We start from the raw sequence: 23,542 nt of genomic DNA, 5'->3' as shown, positions 1-23,542 counted from the left end.
ACTCTTCCTTATAGTTGAGCTTCTACAATGGAAGGAAAAACAATTGTCTTCTGGCAATCTAATTAATATATTGAAGGGTCTCTTTGTTTAGAATTTGTAAAAAGCTTTCTTGCTTGCTTCATTCCCTTGGAAAATTAACAGACAGACTAGTTCTTGCACACCAGGAGGGCCCATCAGAGGCTGGCTGAACTCACATTCTGTCTCCTACCAGGGCTGTGACTCATTCTGAAATGCTGCTGGGAGCGAGTGATGAGCCTGAGGACACAGTCTATTTTCTGAACTCTCATTTTTCTTGTACTTTATATGATCTGATTTTAATTGAAAATGGATTTTTAACAGTTTTTCTAGCTACAACAAAATGGGCTGCTGTAGTCATCATCAAGGGAAATAGATGGCGTCTCTTGCTTTGCTTTGGTTTCATTACTTTCTGCACAAAAACAAAACTGAGCTAACCACGTTCTGAAATGGGAAAGAGTTTAGAAATATCTAATCAGCTTCGGAAGGCTTGCAATCTTCTCCTTGGACATCTTAAGCTGCTAGTACCTTTTGGAAGAGGGTGCCACTTGGTCAATCCCTATATCCCCATCTAGTGTGTCTACAGCTTTTGTGCCTGTCTCTTGAAGTGCTCAGAACACATCTGTTGTGACTGAGCTGTGTTCCACAATGCTGGACCACATCTGAGGAGCACTATCAAAGACCTTATCCCCTGGGAGTGGGAGCATGTGCAAATCTTAAATATCATTTCTATTTTTATAACTAAAATTAATTAGAACCATAAATGCAACTTTAATTCATTCCCTTTCTCCACATCTCTCCAATGGATGTGATAATTTTTAAAGGGACAAAGATCAATACTTGGGTCATCAGAAATGTCTAAAGTACTCTTAACTGCTGAACCAACTAGCTGACCCTGTAAACATATTTTTCTCTTTTGTTCTCTTGATGGTTTCATGTGCTTAGAATGGGAACTTTGTAAGTACTAGGTGCTTAGAGAATGGGTTGGAGGGATCATACTACAAAATTCTTTCCCAGAGTCTAATTTTAGGAAAAGAATTTAAATCAGTTATTTTATCTAGTATTAATCAGCTACACTGCTTCTAGTCATGCACGTGTGTGTGTGTGTGTGTGTGTGAGAGAGAGAGAGAGAGAGACAGAGACAGAGAGAGAGAGAGAGAGAGAGAGAGAGAGAGAGAGCATACGTGCATGTGTATATCAGCCTGAATGTTTTTAATTTATGAGATATACCTGTGTCTATTTTGAAGGCCTACCACTGCTTAACCCACAGACATAAATTTTTTCTATGGACTACCATGTACTTCCATATACAAAGTATCAGGCTTCCGGCTAAGACCCTTTTTAGCTTTATCTTTCTGCTCTTTACATTTGAAGAAAATTTCCAAACCTTTAGAACTGGCCAGATTGACAGGAAATCACAGTTAAAATGTGTATCCTTAATTTCAATTAAGAGAAGACTACCTGTCTTTGTTTTAAACTCTGCAAGGCCTGCAGCTCTAAGAAGAGGCTGAAACTGAGAAGACAGTAACAAAACCCTGGTGTTTCTAGTGTTTGCAGCAATCCATTTCTTTAGTGCATTGAAGATTCCTATAAAACTCAGTGCATTGGCACCCAAATCCCATGGGGGAGAGAGCTGGACGCTCAGAAGTGCAGACACTCCAAAGAAATCAGAGGACTACCTTCTGCCCACATTCCCCAACCAAGAGGGAATCACCTAGTGCCATCTGTGCCGCCTGGGCACAGGGACCTAGGAGCAGTCAGAGCAGGCCCCTACTGATTCCTGCCTGCACCAAGAGCTGAAAGACAGTCACCAGGAGCACCTACACACCTGAGAGCAGAGCTCTCTGTTCCCAGATCAGGCTGAAAGAAAACAGGAAAACAGGTCTACAGGAGTGCTGACACACAGACCTACAGGAGGGTCTAGCCACTGTCAGAAACAGCAAGACAAGCTAACACCAGAGACAACCTGATGGTGAGAAGTAAGAGCAGGAACCTAAGCAACAGAAACCAAGACTACTTGGCATCATCAGAGCCCAGTTCTTCCACCAAAGCAAACACTGGATATCCAAACACACAGGAAAAGCAAGATTTAGATTTAAAATAACATTTTGTGATGATGATGATGATGATGATGATGATGATGATGGATGATGATGATGATGATGGAGGAGGACTTTAAGAAGGGCATGAATAACTCCCTTTAAGAAATACAGGACAACAAAAGTAAACAACTAGCAACACTTAAAGAGGAAACACAAAAATCCCTTAAAGAATTACAGGAAAGCACAACCAAACAGGTGAAGAAATTGAACAAAACCATCCATGATTTAAAAATGGATATAGAAACAATAAAGATATCACAAAGGGAGACAACCCGGAGATAGAAAAATCTAGGGGATCGCTTCTCGGCCTTTTGGCTAAGATCAAGTGTAGAAAAATCTAGGGAAGAGATCAGGAGTTATAGATGCAAGCATCAACAACAGAATACAAGAGAGAGAAGAGAGAATTATGTGGCCCATACATATACAGCCACCCAATTAGATAAGATGGATGAAGCAAAGAAGTGCAGGCTGACAGGAACCGGATGTAGATCTCTCCTGAGAGACACAGCCAGAATACAGCAAATACAGAGGCAAATGCCAGCAGCAAACCACTGAACTGAGAATGGGACCCCCGTTGAAGGAATCAGAGAAAGGACTGGAAGAGCTTGAAGGGGCTCAAGACCCCATATGAACAACAATGCCAACCAACCAGAGCTTCCAGGGACTAAGCCACTACCCAAAGACTATACATGGACTGACCCTGGGCTCCAACATCATAGGTAGCAATGAATAGCCTAGTAAGAGCACCAGTAGAAGGGGAAGCCCTTGGTCCTGCTAAGACTGAACCTCCAGTGAAGGTGATTGTTGGGGGGAGGGTGGTAATGGGGGAAGGATGGGGAGGGGAACAACCTAGAGAAGGGAGGGGGAGCGGTTAGGGAGATGTTGGCCCGGAAACTGGGACGGGGAATAACAATCAAAATGTAAATAATAAATACTCAAGTTAATAAAGATGGGATAAAAAAAGAAGATACCGTAGAAAACACCTACACAACTGTCAAAGATAATGTAAAACGCAAAAGGCCAAAACATACAGAAAATCCAGAACACAATGAGAAGATCAAACCTAAGAATAATAGGTATAGAAGAGAATGAAGACTCCCAACTTAAAGGGTCAGTAAATATCTTCAAGAAAATTATAGAAGAAAGCTTCCCTAAACTAAAGAAAGAGATGCCCATAAACATACAAGAAGCCTACAGAACTCCAAACAGATTGGATCAAAAGAGGAATTCCTCCTGTCACATAATAGTCAAAATAAAAATACACAAAATAAAGAAAGAATATTGAAAGCAGTAAGGGAAAAAGGTCAAGTGACATAAAAAGGTAGACCTATAAGGATTACACCAGACTTCTCACCAGAGACTATGAAAGCCATAAGATCCTGGACAGATGTCATACAGACCCTAAGAGAACACAAAGGCCAGCCCAGGCTACTGTATCCAGCAAAATTCTCAGTTAACATAGCTGGAGAAACCAAGATATTCCATAATGAAACCAAAATTACACAATATCTTTCTACAAATCCAACTCTACAAAGGAAAATAAATGGTAAAGCCCAACACAAAGAGGGAAACTACCCTGTAGAAAAAGCAAGAAAGTAATCTCCTTGCAACGAAACCAAAAGAAGAGAGACAGACAAATATAATTCCACCTCTAAGTACAAAAGTAACAGGAAGCAAAAATCACTATTCTTTAATATCTCTCAACATCAATGGACTCAATTCTCCAATAAAAAGACATAGACTAGCTGACTGGATACGTAAAGAGGACCCAGCATTTTGGTGCATACAGGAAACACACCTCAGAGACAAAGAAAGATACAACCTCAGAGTAAAAGGCTGGAAAACAACTTTTCAAGCAAATGATTCAAAGAAGAAACCTGGAGTAGCCATTCTAATATTGAATAAAATCAACTTTCAACCAAAAGACATCAAAACACATAAGGAAGGACACGTCATATATATCAAAGGAAAAATCCACCAAGATGAACTCTCAAACCTAAATATCTATGCTCCAAATGCAAGGGCACCTACATTCATAAAATAAACCTTACTAAGTAAATCACACATTGCCCCTCACACAATAATAGTAGGAGATTTCAACAACCCACTCTCATCAATGAACAGATCATGGAAACAGAAATTAAACAGAGACATGGAGAAACTGGCAGGAGTTATGAGCCAAATGGATTTAACAGATATTTATTTATACAACATTTCATCCTAAAAAGAAGGATATAACTTCTCAGCACCTCATGGTACCTTCTCCAAAACTGACCATATAATGATTCAAAAAACAGGCCTCAACAGATACAGGAAGATAGAAATAATTTCATGCAACCTATCAGATCACTACACACTAAGACTGGTCTTCAATAACAACAATAATGACAGAAAGCCCACATATACATGGAAGTTGAAAAATGCTCTACTCAATGACAACTTGGTCAAGGAAGAAATAAGGAAAAAATTAAAGACGTCTTAGAATTTATTGATAAAGAGGATACAACATACCCAAACTTATGGGACACAATGAAAGCAGTGATAAGAGGAAAACTCATAGTTCTGAGTGCCTGCAGAAAGAAACAGGAGAGAGCATATGTCACCAGCTTGACAGCACACCTAAAAACTCTAGAACAAAAAGAAACAAATATACCCAAAAGGAGTAGAAGGCAGGAAATAATCAAACTCAGGACAGATACCAACCAAGTAGAAATGAAGAGGACTATTCAAAGAATCTCCAAAACCAGGAGCTGGTTCTTTGAGAAAATCAGCAAGATAGATAAACCCTTAGCCAGACTAACCAGAGGACACAGAGAGTGTGTCCAAATTAACAAAATCAGAAATGAAAAGTGGAGCCATAAATAGCAGAATCAGAGAAAATTCAAAAAATCATCAGATCCTACTAAAAAGCCTATATTCAACAAACTGGAAAATAAATGGAAAATTTCTAGACAATACCAGGTACTGAAAAACCATTTAATCACAACAGTAAATCAGAAACAGTTATAAGACCTCTCTATTCAATCTATTCCCAAATTGGGATGGAGCAGCTAAATTCCTTCTAGAAGCCACAATTACTCTTATACCTAAACCACACAAGAGACCCAACAAAGAAAAGAGAACTTCAGACCAATTTCCCTTGTGAATATCGATGCAAAAATACTCAATAAAATTCTGGCAAACCCCTTCCTGGCTGCTGAGGCCGTGGAGGCTCATAGGTAACACCCAGCGAACAAACCTGAGCCTGGGGACCACAGGTAAACAAAACTGCTACAAAGCGACTTGCCTGGTGATCTCGGGTCACACAGGCGGAGTTCCTCTGGGGCGGACACTTCGGTGTTTGGCCAGAGTCCCGGACCAGCGGAGAATCCGGCCTGCAGCAGCTCTCTGCTCCCAGGCCCCCTGGAAGGAGTTCTCACCGCCTGGTCGAGGCGGGCACTCCTGAGGCAGCAGGCGGAGGAGACCACCAAACATCCCTGGCCCAGGAGGGTACTGTATCGGCCTCTGGGTACCCGTGAGGAGGGCCCAGGAGCAGCAGATTCACTGCGTCTGAGACACCGCACCTGAAGGGACCGACCGGATAAACAGCTCTCTGCACCCCAAATCCCGTGGGAGGAGGCTAAACCTTCAGAGAGGCGGACACGCCTGGGAAACCAGAAGAGACTGCACGCTGCACACAGTACTGACCCCAGAGGAAAACAAAAGCTATCTGGAACCCTGGTGCACGGAACCTCCCGGAAGAAATGGCGGCGCAGATCTTCCTGGCTGCTGCCGTGGAGAGCTCATAAGCAACACCCCAGCGAGCAAACTTGAGCCTGGGGACCACAGGTAAGACAAACTTTTCTGCTACAAACAACTTGCCTGGTGAACTCAAGACACAGGCTCACAGGAACAACTGAAGACCTGTAGAGAAAAAAAAACTACTGCCCGAAAGCAGAACACTCTGTCCCCATAACTGGCTGAAAGACAACAGGAAAACAGATCTACAGCACTCCTGAGACACAGGCTTATAAGACAGTCTAGCCACTGTCAGAAATAGCAGAACAAAGTAACACTAGAGATAATCTGATGGCGAGAGGCAAGCGCAGGAACCCAAGCAACAGAAACCAAGACTACATGGCATCATCGGAGCCCAATTCTCCCACCAAAGCAAACACGGAATATCCAAACACACCAGAAAAGCAAGATCTAGATTCAAAATCATATTTAACCATGATGCTGGAGAACATCAAGAAAGACATGATGAACTTCCTTAGAGAACAAGTAGAAGCCTACAGAGAGGAATCGCAAAAAAATGAAAGAATTCCAGGAAAACATAAATAAACAAGTAGAAGCCCAAAGAGAGGAGACACAAAAATCCCTGAAAGAATTACAGGAAAACACAATCAAACAGTGGAAGGAATTAAAAATGGAAATAGAAGCAATCAAGAAAGAACACATGGAAACAACCCTGGATATAGAAAACCAAAAGAAGAGACAAGGAGCTGTAGATACAAGCTTCACCAACAGAATACAAGAGATGGAAGAGAGAATCTCAGGAGCAGAAGATTCCATAAAATTCATTGACTCAACTGTCAAAGATAATGTAAAGCGGAAAAAGCTACTGGTCCAAAACATACAGGAAATCCAGGACTCAATGAGAAGATCAAACCTAAGGATAATAGGTATAGAAGAGAGTGAAGACTCCCAGCTCAAAGGACCAGTACATATCTTCAACAAAATCATAGAAGAAAACTTCCCTAACCTAAAAAAAGAGATACCCATAGGCATACAAGAAGCCTACAGAACTCCAAATAGATTGGACCAGAAAAGAAACACCTCCCGTCACATAATAGTCAAAACACCAAGCGCACAAAATAAAGAAAAGAATATTAAAAAGCAGTAAGGGAAAAAGGTCAAGTAACATATAAAGGCAGACCTATCAGAATCACACCAGACTTTTAAGCCAAACTATGAAGGCCAGAAGATCCTGGACTGATGTCATACAGACCCTAAGAGAACACAAATGCCAGCCCAGGTTACTGTATCCTGCAAAACTCTCAATCAGCATAGATGGAGAAACCAAGATATTCCATGACAAAACCAAATTTACACAATATCTTTCTACAAATCCAGCACTACAAAAGGATAATAAATGGTAAAGCCCAACATAAGGAGGAGGCCAGCTATACCTAGAAGAAGCAAGAAACTAATAAATCTTGGCAACAAAACAAAAGAAGAAAAGCACACAAACATAACCTCACTTCCAAATATGAATACAACCGGAAGCAATAATCACTATTCCTTAATATCTCTCAACATCAATGGTCTCAACTCCCCAATAAAAAGACATAGATTAACAAACTGGATACGCAACGAGGACCCTGCATTCTGCTGCCTACAGGAAACTCACCTCAGAGACAAAGACAGACACTACCTCAGAGTGAAAGGCTGGAAAACAACTTTCCAAGCAAATGGTCAGAAGAAGCAAGCTGGAGTAGCCATTCTAATATCAGATAAAATCAATTTTCAACTAAAAGTCATCAAAAAAGATAAGGAAGGACACTTCATATTCATCAAAGGAAAAATCCACCAAGATGAACTCTCAATCCTAAATATCTATGCCCCAAATACAAGGGCACCTACATACGTAAAAGAAACCTTACTAAAGCTCAAAACACACATTGCACCTTACACAATAATAGTAGGAGATTTCAACACCCCACTCTCATCAATGGACAGATCATGGAAACAGAAACTAAACAGAGACGTAGACAGACTAAGAGAAGTCATGAGCCAAATGGACTTAACGGATATTTATAGAACGTTCTACCCTAAAACAAAAGGATATACCTTCTTCTCAGCTCCTCATGGTACTTTCTCCAAAATTGACCATATAATTGGTCAAAAAACAGGCCTCAACAGATACAGAAAGATAGAAATAATCCCATGCGTGCTATCGGACCACCACGGCCTAAAGCTGGTCTTCAATAACCATAAGGGAAGAATGCCCACATATACGTGGAAATTGAACAATGCTCTACTCAATGATAACCTGGTCAAGGAAGAAATAAAGAAAGAAATTAAAGACTTTTTAGAATTTAATGAAAATGAAGATACAACATACCCAAACTTATGGGACACAATGAAAGCTGTGCTAAGAGGAAAACTCATAGCGCTGAGTGCCTGCAGAAAGAAACAGGAAAGAGCATATGTCAGCAGCTTGACAGCACACCTAAAAGCTCTAGAACAAAAAGAAGCAAATACACCCAGGAGGAGTAGAAGGCAGGAAATAATCAAACTCAGAGCCGAAATCAACCAAGTAGAAACAAAAAGGACCATAGAAAGAATCAACAGAACCAAAAGTTGGTTCTTTGAGAAAATCAACAAGATAGATAAACCCTTGGCCAGACTAACGAGAGGACACAGAGAGTGTGTCCAAATTAACAAAATCAGAAATGAAAAGGGAGACATAACTACAGATTCAGAGGAAATTCAAAAAAATCATCAGATCTTACTATAAAAGCCTATATTCAACAAAACTTGAAAATCTGCAGAAATGGACAATTTCTAGACAGATACCAGGTACCGAAAGTTAAATCAGGAACAGATAAACCAGTTAAACAACCCCATAACTCCTAAGGAAATAGAAGCAGTCATTAAAGGTCTCCCAACCAAAAAAGCCCAGGTCCAGGCAGGTTTAGTGCAGAATTCTATCAGACCTTCATAGAAGACCTCGTACCAATCTTATCCAAACTATTCCACAAAATTGAAACAGATGGAGCACTACCAAATTCCTTCTATGAAGCCACAATTACTCTTATACCTAAACCACACAAAGACCCAACAAAGAAAGAGAACTTCAGACCAATTTCCCTTATGAATATCGATGCAAAAATACTCAATAAAATTCTGGCAAACCGAATCCAAGAGCACATCAAAACAATCATTCACCATGATCAAGTAGGCTTCATCCCAGGCATGCAGGGATGGTTCAATATCTGGGAAAACCATCAACGTGATCCATTATATAAACAAACTGAAAGAACAAAACCACATGATCATTTCATTAGATGCTGAAAAGCATTTGACAAAATTCAACACCCTTCATGATAAAAGTCCTGGAAAGAATAGGAATTCAAGGCCCATACCTAAACATAGTAAAAAATATATACAACAAACCAGTTGCTAACATTAAACTAAATGGAAGAAACTGGAAGCAATCCCCACTAAAATCAGGGACTAGACAAGGCTGCCCACTCTCCCTACTTATTCAATATAGTTCTTGAAGTTCTAGCCAGAGCAATCAGACAACAAAAAGGAGGTCAAGGGATACAGATCGGAAAAAGAAGAAGTCAAAATATCACTATTTGCAGATGATATGATAGTATATTTAAGTGATCCCAAAAAGTTCCACCAGAGAACTACTAAAAGCTGATAAACAACTTCAGCAAAGTGGCTGGGTATAAAATTAACTCAAATAAATCAGTAGCCTTCCTCTACACAAAAGAAAACAGGCCGAGAAAAGAAATTAGGAAATGACACCCTTCATAATAGATCCAAATAATATAAAGTACCTCGGGGTGACTTTAACCAAGCAAGGGAAAGATCTGTACAATAAGAACTTCAAGACTCTGAAGAAAGAAATTGAAGAAGATCTCAGAAAATGGAAAAAGATCTCCCATGCTCATGGATTGGCAGGATTAATATAATAAAATGGCCATTCTACCAAAAGCGATCTACAGATTCAATGCAATCCCCATCAAAATACCAATCCAATTCTTCAAAGAGTTAGACAGAACAATTTGCAAATTCATCTGGAATAACAAAAAACCCAGGATAGCTAAAACTATCCTCAACAATAAAAAAGGACTTCAGGGGAATCACTGTCCCAGATCTCAAGCAGTATTACAGAGCAATAGTGATAAAAACTGCATGGTATTGGTACAGAGACAGACAGATAGACCAATGGAACCGAATTGAAGACCCAGAAATGAACCCACACACCTATGGGCACTTTATTTTTTACAAAGGAGCCAAAACCATCCAATGGAAAAAAGATAGCATTTTCAGCAAATGGTGCTGGTTCAACTGGAGGTCAACATGTAGAAGAATGCAGATCGATCCATGCTTATCACCCTGTACAAAGCTTAAGTCCAAGTGGATCAAGGACCTCCACATCAAACCAGATACACTCAAACTAATAGAAGAAAAACTAGGGAAGCATTTGGAACACATGGGCACTGGAAAAAATTTCCTGAACAAAACACCCATGGCTTATGCTCTAAGATCAAGAATCGACAAATGGGATTGCATAAAACTGCAAAGCTTCTGTAAGGAAAAGGACACTGTGGTTAGGACAAAACGGCAACCAACAGATTGGGAAAAGATCTTTACCAATCCTACAACAGATAGAGGGCTTATATCCAAAATATACAAAGAACTGAAGAAGTTAGACAGCAGGGAGGCAAATAACCTATTAAAAATGGGGTTCAGAGCTAAACAGAGAATTCACAGCTGAGGAATGCCGAATGGCTGAGAAACACCTAAAAAAATGTTCAACATCGTTAGTCATAAAAAATGCAAATCAAAACAACCCTGAGATTTCACCTCACACCAGTGAGAATGGCTAAGATCAAAAAACTCAGGTGACAGCAGATGCTGGCGAGGATGTGGAGAAAGGGGAACACTCCTCCATTGTTGGTGGGGTTGCAGACTGCTACAACCATTCTGGAAATCAGTCTGGAGGTTCCTCAGAAAATTGGACATTGAACTGCCTGAGGATCCAGCTATACCTCTCCTGGGCATATACCCAAAAGATGCCCCAACCTATAAAAAAGACACGTGCTCCACTATGTTCATCGCAGCCTTATTTATAATAGCCAGAAGCTGGAAAGAACCCAGATGCCCTTCAACAGAGGAATGGATACAGAAAATGTGGTACATCTACACAATGGAATATTACTCAGCTATCAAAAACAATGGCTTTGTGAAATTCGTAGGCAAATGGTTGGAACTGGAAACTATCATCCTGAGTGAGCTAACCCAATCACAGAAAGACATACATGGTATGTACTCATTGATAAGTGGCTATTAGCCCAAATGCTTGAATTACCCTAGATGCCTAGAACAAATGAAACTCAAGACGGATGATCAAAATGTGAATGCAGATCGCTCATGAGAGACACAGCCAGAATACAGCAAATACAGAGGCGTATGCCAGCAGGAAACCACTGAACTGAGAACAGGACCCTGTTGAAGGAATCAGAGAAAGAACTGGAAGAGCTTGAAGGAAAGACCCCATATATACAGCAATGCCAACCAACCAGAGCTTCCAGGGACTAAGCCACTACCCAAAGACTATACATGGACTGACCCTGGACTCTGACCTCGTAAGTTGCAATGAATATCCTAGTAAGAGCACCAGTGGAAGGGAAGCCATGGGTCCTGCTAAGACTGAACCCCTAGTGAACTAGACTGTTGGGGAGAGGGCAGCAATGGGGGGGAGGGTGGGAGGGAACACCCATAAGGAAGGGAGGGGGGGGATGTTTGCCGAAACCGGAAAGGGAATAACATTTGAAATGTATATAAGAAATACTCAAGTTAATAAAAAAAAAAAAAAAAAAAAATATACAGAAAACCATCAACGTAATCCATTATATAAACAAAGTGAAAGATAAAAACCACATGATAATTTCATTAGATGATGAGAAAACATTTGAAAAAATTCAACACCCCTTCATGATAAAAGTTGTGGAAAGATCAGGAATCCAAGGCCCATACCTAAACATAGTAAAAGCAATATACAGCAAACCAGTAGCTAACATCAATGTAAATGGAGAGAAACTTGAAGCAATCCCTTTAAAATCAGGGACTAGACAAGGCTGCCCACTCGCTCCCTACTTATTCAAAATAGTACTTGAAGTCCTAGTCAGAGCAATCAGACAATGAAAGGAGGTCAAAGGGATACAAATTGGAAAGGAAGAAGTCAAAATATCACTATTTTGCAGATGGTATGATAGTATATTTAAGTGACCCCAAAAGTTCCACCAGAGAACTACTAAACCTGATAAACAACTTCTGCAAAGTGGCTGGGTATAAAATTAACTCAAACAAATCAGTAGCTTTCCTCTAATCAAAGGATAAACAGGCTGAGAAAGAAATTAAGGAAATAACACCCTTTCTAAGAATCCCAAATAATAATAATAAAAAAAAACCTTGATGTGACTTTACCTAAGCAAGTGAAAGAACTGTATGACAAGAACTTCAAGTCTCTGAAGAAAGAAATTGAAGAAGACCTCAGAAGATGGAAAGACCTCCCATGTTCATCTATTGGCAGGATAAATATAGTAAAAATGGCCATTTTGCCAAAAGCAATCTATAGATTCAATGCAATCCCCATCAAAATTCCAACTCATTTCTTCATACAGATAGAAAGAACAATTTGCAAATTCATTTGGAATAATAAAAAAACGAGGATAGCAAAAAAAACAATACTCAACAATAAAAGAACTTCTGGGGGTAATCACCATCTCTGACCTAAAGTAGTATTACATAGCAATAGTGATAAAAACTGTATGGTATTGGTGCAGAGACAGACAGATAGATCATTGGAATAGAACTGAAGACCCAGAAATGAATTGATACACCTATGGTCACTTGATCTTTGAAAAAGGAGCCAAAACCATCCAATGGAAAATGATAGCATTTTCAACAAATGGTGCTGGTTCAACCTGAGGTCAGCATGTAGAAGAATGCAAATCGATCCATTCTTATTTCCCTTTACAAAGCTTAAGTCCAAGTGGATCAAGGACCTCCACATCAAACCACATATACTCAAACTAATAGAAAAAAGTGGGGAAGAGTCTCAAACACATGGGCACTGGGGAAAATATCCTGAACAAAACACCAATGGCTTATGCTCTAAGATTAAGAATCAACAAATGGGACTTCATGAAACTACAAAGCTTCTGTAAGACAAAGGATACTTGCATTAGGACAAAACGGCAACCAACAGATTAGGGAAAGGTCTTTACCAATCCTATATCTGATAGAGGGCTGATATCCTAAATATACAAAGAACTCAGAAAGGTAGACTTCAAAGAGCCAATTAACCCTATTAAAAATTGTTGTACAGAGCTAAACAAAGAATTCTGAGCTGAAGAATATCAAATGACTGAGAGGCACCTAAAGAAATGTTCAACATCCTTAGTGATCAGGAAAATTCAAATCAAAATCACCCTGACATTCCACCTCAAACCAGTCAGAATGGCTAAGATAAAAAAACTCAGACAAGGGGTTGGGGATTTAGCTCAGTGGTAGAGCGCTTGCCTAGCAAGCGCAAGGCCCTGGGTTCGGTCCCCAGGTCCGGAAAAAAAAAAAGACCAAAAAAAAAAAAAAAAAAAGACTCAGACAACAGAAGATGCTGACAAGGATGTAGAGAAAGAGAAACATTCCTCCATTTTTGGTAGGATTGCAAACTGGTACAACCACTCTGGAAATCAGTCTGGAGGTTCCTCAGAAAATTGGACATTGCACTGAGGACCCAGCTATACCCCTGGGCAAATACTGAAAAGATGATCTAACATACTGCAAAGACACATACTGCACTATGTTCATAGCAGCCTTATTTATAATATCCATAAGCTGGAAAGATCCCAGATGCCCTTCAACAGAGGAATGGATACAGAAATGTGGTACATCTACACAATGGAGTACTACTCAGCTATCAAAAACAATGACTTCATGAAATTCATAGGCAAATGGATTGTACTAGAAAATATCATCTTGAGTGAGGTTACTCGAACACAGAATAACACACTTGGTATGCACTTATTGATAAGTGGATATTAGCTCAAAAGCTCAAATTACCTAAGATGCAATGCACAGACCACATGAAGCTCAAGAAGCAGGGTGACCAAAATGCAGATGCTTCACTCCTTCTTTAAAGGGGGAACAAAAATATCCATAGGAGGGGATATGGAGGCAAAGTTTAGAGTAGAGACTGAAGGACTGGCTATTCAGAGGCTGCCCCACATGTAGATATATACATTCACCAAAACTAGATAAGATTGATGAAGCTAAAAAGTGCATGCCGATAGGAACTGGATATAGAGCTCTCCTGAGAAACACAACCAGATCATGTCCAATACAGAGGCGAATGCTAGTAACAACCTCTGTACCTGAAAACTGGACTCTCGTTGGAAGAATTAGAGAAAGGATTGAAAGAGCTGAAGGGGCTTACAACCCCATAAGAACAATAATGTCAACCAACCACAGCCTCCAGGAACTAAGCCACTACCCAAAGACTATACATGAACTGACCCAGGGCTCCAGCTGCATATGTAGCAAAGAATAGCCTTGTTGGGCACCAGTAGAAGGAGAAGCCCTTGATCCTACCAAGGTTGGAGCCCTAGTGCAGGGGAATGTTGGGAAGGAGGGGTGGTAAGGGGGATAGATGGGGAGGAACACCCTTATGAAGGAGGGGTAGGGGATAGGGGGCTTGTGAACAGGAAACCGGGAAAGGAAATAACATTTGAAATGTAAATAAGGAAACATATCCAATAAAAAAAATCAGTGTGTTGTTTTGGGAAACTCTTGTTATCAAGAAAATATTGCCAAAAGTTCAATGCACTCAAATAAAATTTATGAAAGACACAATTGTTTTACTATCTACAATTATTTATTCCTAGCCGTATGTAGCAGGTTGTAGAAATAATGGAAGTACCATGAATAAAATATAGTTGTGAAAGTATAGAATACATACATACATCCTCGAATATGAATTCAATATAGATTCCTAATACATTTCTAATGAATTTAATTCTAGTGAAATAGAAATACTGATAACCAGTAAGTATAATGATTGTTAAATAAATTTGATGAATTGCTAGACACAATTAATAAAGATCATTCTTAAACAAAAGGTGATAATTACAACATTTATAGTTATACAGAATGGCATGGCACTTTGTGTTGGTGGGGAAAGACATTTTAAAGTCCTCTAGTCAGTTTGAAAACTTGTATTCAAGACCTGCTGAGAAGAAAAAACTGTCACATTTTTCAATAATTTTTTGAAAGACATTTTTATTCCCCCAAAAGAGTAACAAGGAGTCACAAGAGAACTGAGCAATGGCTTTATGTGCTGTTTTCTGTCTTCTGCCCCTACTTCCAAACCAGTTCGCATGTTTATTGACCTACTGACTACCTGATTCACGCCATGCCCTGTGCCAAGTGCCAGGAACACTACAGCATGAAAACAGTGCCCTTGCTCAAAATGTTTGTAGTTTTGTTAAGGAGTCAGACTTCTTCACTGATTAAAGGCATAAACATGTCACTTCTGGCTACTGTGTTGAAATGTCATTTAAATGCTCGTCTAAAAGACGAGTGAATTGACCAAGTAATGAGGCAGAAGATGAAAGAATTTCTTTGTAAAACGACAACAAAAACAAACAACAAAAAAGCCACAAATAATCATTTTAACAAAAGCCATAAAGTTCCCTGAGTGAGTGAGCCCCTGCTAGCCACCAAAACTGTTAGCACCTTAATTTTAGCCCTTCTAGACCCTAGACTACAAGAAATAAATTTCAATTGTTTCTGAGCCTGACCAGCCTTCTTACTACAGTGCTTAACTAACAAAACCCACCAAGACTGTTCAACTGTGGACATTTTATTTCTGCCAGAACAACTGTCATTTTGTTCTAATTATCTGCTTGATGCTAAGCAGAATTGACTATTTGTCACTTAGCTGTACATTATACATTCTCTGTGGCAAGGTTGCCTCCGAGGGGCAAACATTGATTCTTGATGAAGCAAATTAAAACATTTTTTCACTTTTATACACTTATAAATCATAAATATATAAACAGTATGAGCTCAGACATATAAATAAATAGGCATTCTTCTATGGTATTAAAATATCACCAAGAAGGAGAGAAAACAGGAAAATTTAAACAAAGAGGACCTAGAGGAGCAGTCATAAAAGAAGCACTACTCCATATAAATGTTCAGTGGTATTTGCTAGTTTAATCAAGTGTAGTGGGTCGCTATTTAACATAATTCAACTTATGGTTGCGTACATATTTGAGAATCAAGTTAGCATAATTGCTTGGTTTTGCCTTTAGTATCACATTGACTGTTAAAATGCATGTATGTGTGTATGCACAGAAATTAGAAATATACTCATGATACAGTAAAATAATATTTGCAATCTAATACTTGTGTTCCATTTGAGGACTAGATGTTATTCTGAAAGAATGTTCCAGCACTCAGATAATAATAATAATTGGAGAGCTGTCTTGTCTTCTCCTGACCCCTCTCCACAGAGATAACAATTGGAAGCCAGGAATTTAATCACAGTGTAGTGAGGGCATCTGAGGCATCTGCAATTGTCATGGCTCTACATGGAGATTTAGGTGCTCGTGAGCCTCTGGTGACCTGGTACCACAGAGATCCAGGGAGCAATCCTCTCAGTTAAGATAAAGAGAATCAACACTGGCCTTGTCATCTGTCACTTACTCTTCCTCTCACTGCTGAAGGTGAGTTAGATGTTAGAAAATCATTCTTCCTGAGAAATGGACTTGGCTCATGGAATTCGGACACATAGATCCTTTGTTTTATTTTTATTTGTTTGTTTGGTTTATGTTTGTTTTTGGTTTTTTTGTATTTTTTAATATTTTTATTGGACTTTTTATTTACATTTCAAATGTTATTACCTTTCCAAGTTTCCCATCCATAAGCCTCCTATCTCATCCCCCTCCCATTCTTCTATAAAGTTGTTCCCCTCCCCAACCACACCCCTTCCTGCCTCCCCACTGTGACACTCCTCTACATTGGGGGGGGTCCAGACTTGGCAGGACCAAGGACTTCTCCCATTGGTGCCCAACAAGGCTATCCTCTGCTACATATGCAGCTGGAGCCAGGGGTCTGTCCATGTGTAGTCTTTAGATGGTGGTTTAGTCCCTGGGAGCTCTGGTTGGTTGGTATTGTTGTTCTTATGGGGTTGCAAACCCCTTCAGCACCTTCAATCCTTTCATAATTGCTCCAATGGGAACCCCACTCTCAGTTCACATATATATATGAATGTTTTTCATATATATTTTTTCATATAAATATTCATATATATGAATATTTTTGTTCCCTCTTTTTAAGAAGAACTGAAGCATCTGCTCTTTGGTTATCCTTCTTGAGCTCCATGTGGCCTGTGAATTGTATCTTGGGTAATTCGAGCTTTTGGGCTAATATCCACTTATCAGTGAGTGCATACCATGTGGAGTTTTTGTTGTTGTTGTTGTTGTTTTGGTTTGGTTTGGTTTGGTTTGGTTTGGTTTTTTGTCATTGGGTTACCTCACTCAGGATATCTTCTAGTTCCATCCATTTGCCTATGAATTTCATGAAGTCATTGTTTTTGATAGCTGAGTAGTATTCCATTGTGTAGATGTACCACATTTTCTGTATCCATTCCTCCATTGAAGGGTAGCTGGGTTCTTTCCAGCTTTTGTTTCTATCTTGCTTGATGTAGTAGCATCCAGTTCAATGTTGATGCAAATAGCAGGGCTTTACTCTTTTTGTGGAAGGGAAATATTCCTTTAAGTACATCTATTATCTGTTGATGGATCTTTAGATTGTTACCATTTGTTGGCTTTGCTTGATATTGGAGTATTAATATGTGAGTACGTAGGTTTTTCTGACAGACTGGTGTTATTGCTTTGGTTCTACATCTAGCAATACAGAATGGATTCTATTACTAAATTTCTGAGGAATATCTTTATTATATCCTACAATGGCTATTAATTTATGTTCTAAAGTGTGCAAAGGGTTCCTTCCTTGTTCCTGTATTCTTACAATCATTTGTTACCTGTGTGTGTGTGTGTGTGTGTGTGTGTGTGTGTGTGTGTCTTAGGTATTAAACATGTGGTTTCACATATTCTAAGCATAGAGCCACAGAGGTCGTCCCTACGTCCATCTCTTTTTGTTAACAGGCAATCAAAATAAAGAAATTCTATTTTTCTTAAGATCTAACAATAGGTGATACTGAAATTTTTTAATATATAAGCCATCCATTTACATATTCTTTTGAGAAATACATATCTACTTTACTGTCAGCTTTAGATCAGATTATTTGTTGAACAATATTTGCTTTGCTTTTTCTATTGATAGTCTGGGATCTTTATGTAATTTGGATATATTCGATTGTTCAATATACACAGCATGAACATATTCTACTATTCTGTGAATTAACTCTGATTTGTTGACTGTTTTCTTACCTACGAAGAGCTTTTAAGTTTTACTTAGTCCTATTTTTCTACTTTCACTTAAGAAAGGGGAAAGATAAATATGATCTCTTTTCCAAAAGTCCTATGTCTATTCTAATGTCTTTAAATGTTCCAACTATATTTTATTCTAGTGGTATCATAATTATGGGTTATGTTTGCATTTTTAAACCAGCTCATCCACTGGATTTTTAATGCAACTGTGGATAAAAAGAGATCTGACTTCACTCTTCTGCTTCTAAGTTTCTATCACCTCTTATTGAAAAGAGGTTTCTATCACTTCTTATTGAAAAGTCCATCCTTTCTCTAACCCATATTCTTTGCACCACTTTTGAAGATCAGTTGCTGCAGATGCACAAATTTTCCTCTGTTCCATCATCTTTCTGTTTAAATTTTGGCGACACTGTGGGAGATGTTTCAAAGCAACACAGCTTTCAGGAAGTTACATGGCTCCTGCTCACTGAGCTTACCTAGTTTTACAAGAAGAGCAATAAATAATGAGAAATAGTGCATTTTGAGTTGAGAGATAGGAAGTTGCTTTAAAGGCAAGACACCAATCATCAAAGTTCACCATCAGGGGAAACCTTCATTTGAAAGGAGAGAGACTGAATTAATTATACTACCCAAGGGGTTCCCCGCTTCAAAGCAAACATTTAGGATTTTGTTCTTGTATCTAGCCACTAAAGCATACAAAGACCATTACATCTATGCTAGAAAGGCCACACTGCATTTTGACCTGACAGCAGACTTTTCCAGCATCATTCAAAGAGTGCTGATTTTACAAACATATGAAATGAAAAAAGGTATAGGTTTGAAATGGGGCTCTTGAAAAGCAGCTAAGGCTAGAAAACTCTATGATAAAATTAAATTCTCAACAAGTAGCTCTTGGGATGTGTTAGAAGAAGCTGTGTTGAAGTCTAAGTCACAGTGGATAACTCAGGATGTTGGAGATGCCCAAATTGTTAGATATCTGTCAATAAAATCATGGAATGAAGCTGGGTCAAGATGCCTGAAGGGTTGGTCTGTGCAAGATCATGAGTATCCACGTGAAGACACCACAAACTTCAGACGTTTGATAGGGTAGCTGTGTTTGGTGTTTGTCTTGTTGGATTTTGAGTTTGCTTTGGTCAGGTCTTTGTTGTCCTCATACCCATTCATTTTTCAAAGGAATGTTTACTTTGTGACATTGTATATTGGAATAATATAACTTAGTTGTCACATTTTTCCCCAGAGCTCTCAGAAGAAACTTTTGGCTTTGAGTGCTATTGATCCTGCCTATAAAATTCCTCTAGGAATTTTGAAGTTAGATTGAATATGTTTCAAATTATGAAATTTTCATGAGCCCACAGAGACAAAGAGTGGGACGTTGTGGTTTAAAAGTGACTTACTTCTTATTATAGGGATGAGACCCTGTTAGCTTTCCCATGTCCTCTTTAGCATGGCCATTGTTACCCTTGTTCAGCTCATGCTTAGACAGCCATGTTGGTGTGACTTTACGTATGTAGCTTCTGACATTCCTAGGATCACAGTCTCACAGCAAATCTGATCTGCTGGCTGTTACAATCTTTCTGCCTCCACTTCCTCAGTGATCCCTGACCCTTAGGTACTAGAGTTGATTTATAGATGTGTGCATTAGCTCTGGGCACCACACTTCTGCATTTCTATTGGTTAAAGTTGATGTAATTGCACTATAATCTCAAGAACTAAATATAAAATGATTTTTAAAAAACTTGTATTTAGGAATCAGGCTAACAAGGGTTGGGTTTGTCGTCTTTATTCTTCATTGTCAATTTGACTGGATTTTAGGGCATTCCTAGATGACCATGTACTAACTTCCTGCTTCAAAAAAGCAAAAGTTTGCACAATGTCCCCTTATCAGCGAGGTCTAATGAGCTGTAAATTTTAAATTGTAATCTGCACTGCTCTTTCTCAGCTTTATACCACTACCCCCATTTCTTCATTTGATTTTATAGCATTTATTTCCCCTTGTCAAACAACATAATTATTTGCTTTAATTTATCATTTATGATATGTCTTTATTTATTAGAATATAAGCGTACATTTACCACATTTTTTATTTACTTATACATGCATGTTCAAGGGATGGTATGTACACCACAGTGCACGTGTGAGAAAACAACGTTCAAGGACAAGTTCTTGATTTCCCCTATATGGGAACCAAGAATCAAACTTAGGTCATTGAACTTGGCTACAAACCTTCCTAACTGCTGAATACACCAGCTGGCGCTATAAGCTAATAAATTTATCTTTTGTTCTCTTGTAAGCACCTTGTAAGTACTAGATGCTTAGGGAGTGGGTTGGAAGGAAAGAGCCATGATTTTACCTTATGTTGAAACTTTCTTCTTTGCTCGCCTACTTAGACCCAAGACAAGACATTTACTTTGTGTTTATCTGCAACTTCTTGATACATTTTCTAAAAACAATGCATGTGTAATAACCATTTGCTAAGCTCACTCCCATTGTCCCACAGCTCTGTAGGGGATGCAATTAGAACATGCAAACCCAGAGGAGAAAGTCATGATTCATTGTAAACTATAGCAGTATCTGAGAGCTCCAAAGGTAAAAGTCCAATATAGACCAATATGGTAAAGATCTCTTGTTCACGTCTTATTCATGAATTAAGAATTCAGAGTCAAGACAATGACAGACGCAACAGGTAAAGTCACTTGCTCTCAAGCATGGCAGCCTAAGTTTGATCCTTGGAACGCACATCGTGGAAGGAGAGAGCAATTCCCACAGGTTATCCTCTGACCTCCACAGGCACACGGGGGCACATGCATATGCAAACAACACACATGAGTACATTGAAGCAGACTTAAGAATTCACCGTAGTTTCTTTGGTCGTTTTCTACCACACCTGCTTTTATTCGAAGTATCTGCTTTGGTAAATTAGATGGCCACAGACTTTGATGGATGCCACCATGCCTTCTTTGACTCTTCTTTCTGCTTTCTTCCTCAGAGCTCTCCCTGCCATGATGCAGTGGATCCGCACCCAGAAGCCAGGAGAGAGCGGCATCAATATTGTCACTGCTGATTTTGTAGAACTTGGTGATTTTATCAGCACTGTCATAAAACTCAACTATGTCTTTGATGAAGGAGAAGCCAATACTTGATATTACTCTTCGGAGTGTCCTTGAGGAAGATAGAGAAGCCTCATTGTATTAGACATATTATCAATAAGCCCTCTGATTTTCCTGTTCCACTGAGTCTCTGAAGGAATTAAGGTTTAGCAGTGGGCAGAAAATGAGGGTAAATCATGTCTTCAGTGATTGTAACCATATTCTGCATTGCTATAAATATGTCATTTCCAATTTGGTGACCAAAATCTACTTCTAGTGTTAGGAATAGAAAAGAACAGTGAATTTCATTTTTCAGAATTAATGTTTGTGCTGTGTAACTCATGAGTGTTTACTAGATTGCATTTTCTAATTTCAACCTCGGGGCCCTGTATTATTCATAGCCTCTACCCTTTCCACTCCCTCTCTCTTGCTCGCTCTTCCTAATTAGATGCTATATGGGTCTCAAAACAATTGAATGCCCAACATAATGTGCATTGCATTGTTGTGTTGAAATGTGTTTGTTTCGTGAGACTTGGTAAAATATTCCATAGTCATCTGCAATTGGGCAATCATAGCTAATTCTTGGTCATAGAAAATATGCATCAAATCAGTCTCCCTGCATCTGTAATATTGTCAGTCAGGAGTGATTTTGTGTTTTAGGAAAACAACAGCATTTCACAGCAGCTCTGTGCGAAGCAGCTAGGACTACCATGCAAACAGACTTTTGGAAAGACAAGTGTCAACTCCACAGTGAAAAAAGAAAAAGAAAAAGAATGGTATACACATAGATTGATACCCTTTTAATTCAGCAAAGTCTTAAATAATAATGCCCTGTAAATGTCAAACTTCAAGTGTGTGGAAATCAGGAAAAAATAAATCTGATTTCTTTAAATCTTAAACTTTAAAAAGTTCTCTTAATAATTGTAGAAAAAGAAAGACCATGAGAGGCTACTATAAAATTGGAAGTCTAAATGCACAAATCTAAGACTCTGAGCATGCGAAGAAAGAAAAAAAAAAAACAGTGAAAGAAGCTTTATTTGTAACTTAGAGGAAACTGAAAGGATGCAGCGGCATTAGAATAATGTTTCTGAGACTCTCCCTGTAATCTTTGTAGTTCCTTTACAAATTCCTTCAATGTGGATGATCTCTACAAACTCATTTACAACTAGCATTCAGGGTTCCATACTGCTTGAGGCGGGACAACAACCAAGGAGCTAAAGTCTCATACAAATGTCTGTGGCATCACGGGTAACCCAGGGAAAACAATGTTAACACATTTTTTTGAGAGCTGAATACTTCTTAGTATCTTTATAATATTAAACAACTCTAAAACAACCTTCTAAGAGCACAATACTCCTCTCCATATTTTCAGCGGGAATAATGTGGGGATTAGTAAAAGTCTGTACAATTGCTGAAGTTCCTAAAATTATACATTATTTTATCTTCACACATAGAAATTATCAAACCAAATTAACTTCTTTGGACAATGAAATTCCATGCATATCAGACTCTTAGAAAGAAAAAAAAGCATTCATTTGGCTTTTAATTAATTTAAATGGAGGACATGTGACTTAATTCCTTTGGCCTAGATAAGGACTTGATTTCAAGCCTACATCTCAATATTATAAATAACCAGGAGTTGACTTAGATTACAGATACTCTTCATTAGAAAACAGCACTTAGCAACAACTACAGAGAGTGAAAAGAATGCGCTTTGTGAAAAATGTGTTTAGACTAAATAACTTGCATATGTACACAACAGATATGTTTATAATTCCAGATCTATGTGTGTATTTAGTCGCACATACTCTGGTGCAGACAAACAAATATACATGCACACAGACTATAGGCAAACATAGTACAATTATTTCTCCAGTTACAAACAAACACTGATATCAGTAAATAATTTAAAGAGGAATTCCAGAGCCACAGGCATGGGTACATACCTATAACTCTAGAACTTGAGAGGCAGGAGAATCAGTAGTTCTCCAAGTCTAGCCTGAGCTACATTGTGAGCTCAAGGCTACCCTGGGTTACAAAAGGAGATCTCAAAAATCTAAACAACAAAATAAAGATGGCATCCCTATCAATGTAT

The 23,542-nt window shown here is 38.8% G+C and overlaps 1 protein-coding gene across 1 annotated transcript in view; it reads left to right on the top strand.

Moving 5' to 3' along the window:
• Plcxd3 (phosphatidylinositol specific phospholipase C X domain containing 3) overlaps positions 1–22,206 on the top strand; it is a 168,190-nt gene extending 145,984 nt beyond the window's left edge. Inside the window, exon 3 of the mRNA XM_032898825.1 lies at positions 21,348–22,206. Coding sequence (XP_032754716.1) covers positions 21,348–21,501 — 154 coding nt within the window. The 3' untranslated portion in view covers positions 21,502–22,206. The remainder of the gene's footprint in view (positions 1–21,347) is intronic.
• The last annotated feature ends 1,336 nt before the right edge of the window (positions 22,207–23,542 follow it).

This window comes from Rattus rattus, chromosome 3 (assembly GCF_011064425.1).
Source record: "Rattus rattus isolate New Zealand chromosome 3, Rrattus_CSIRO_v1, whole genome shotgun sequence".
Lineage (NCBI taxonomy): Eukaryota > Metazoa > Chordata > Mammalia > Rodentia > Muridae > Rattus > Rattus rattus.
Note: the sequence above shows the minus strand (reverse complement) of the source record. Positions and strands in the feature narration are given on the sequence as shown.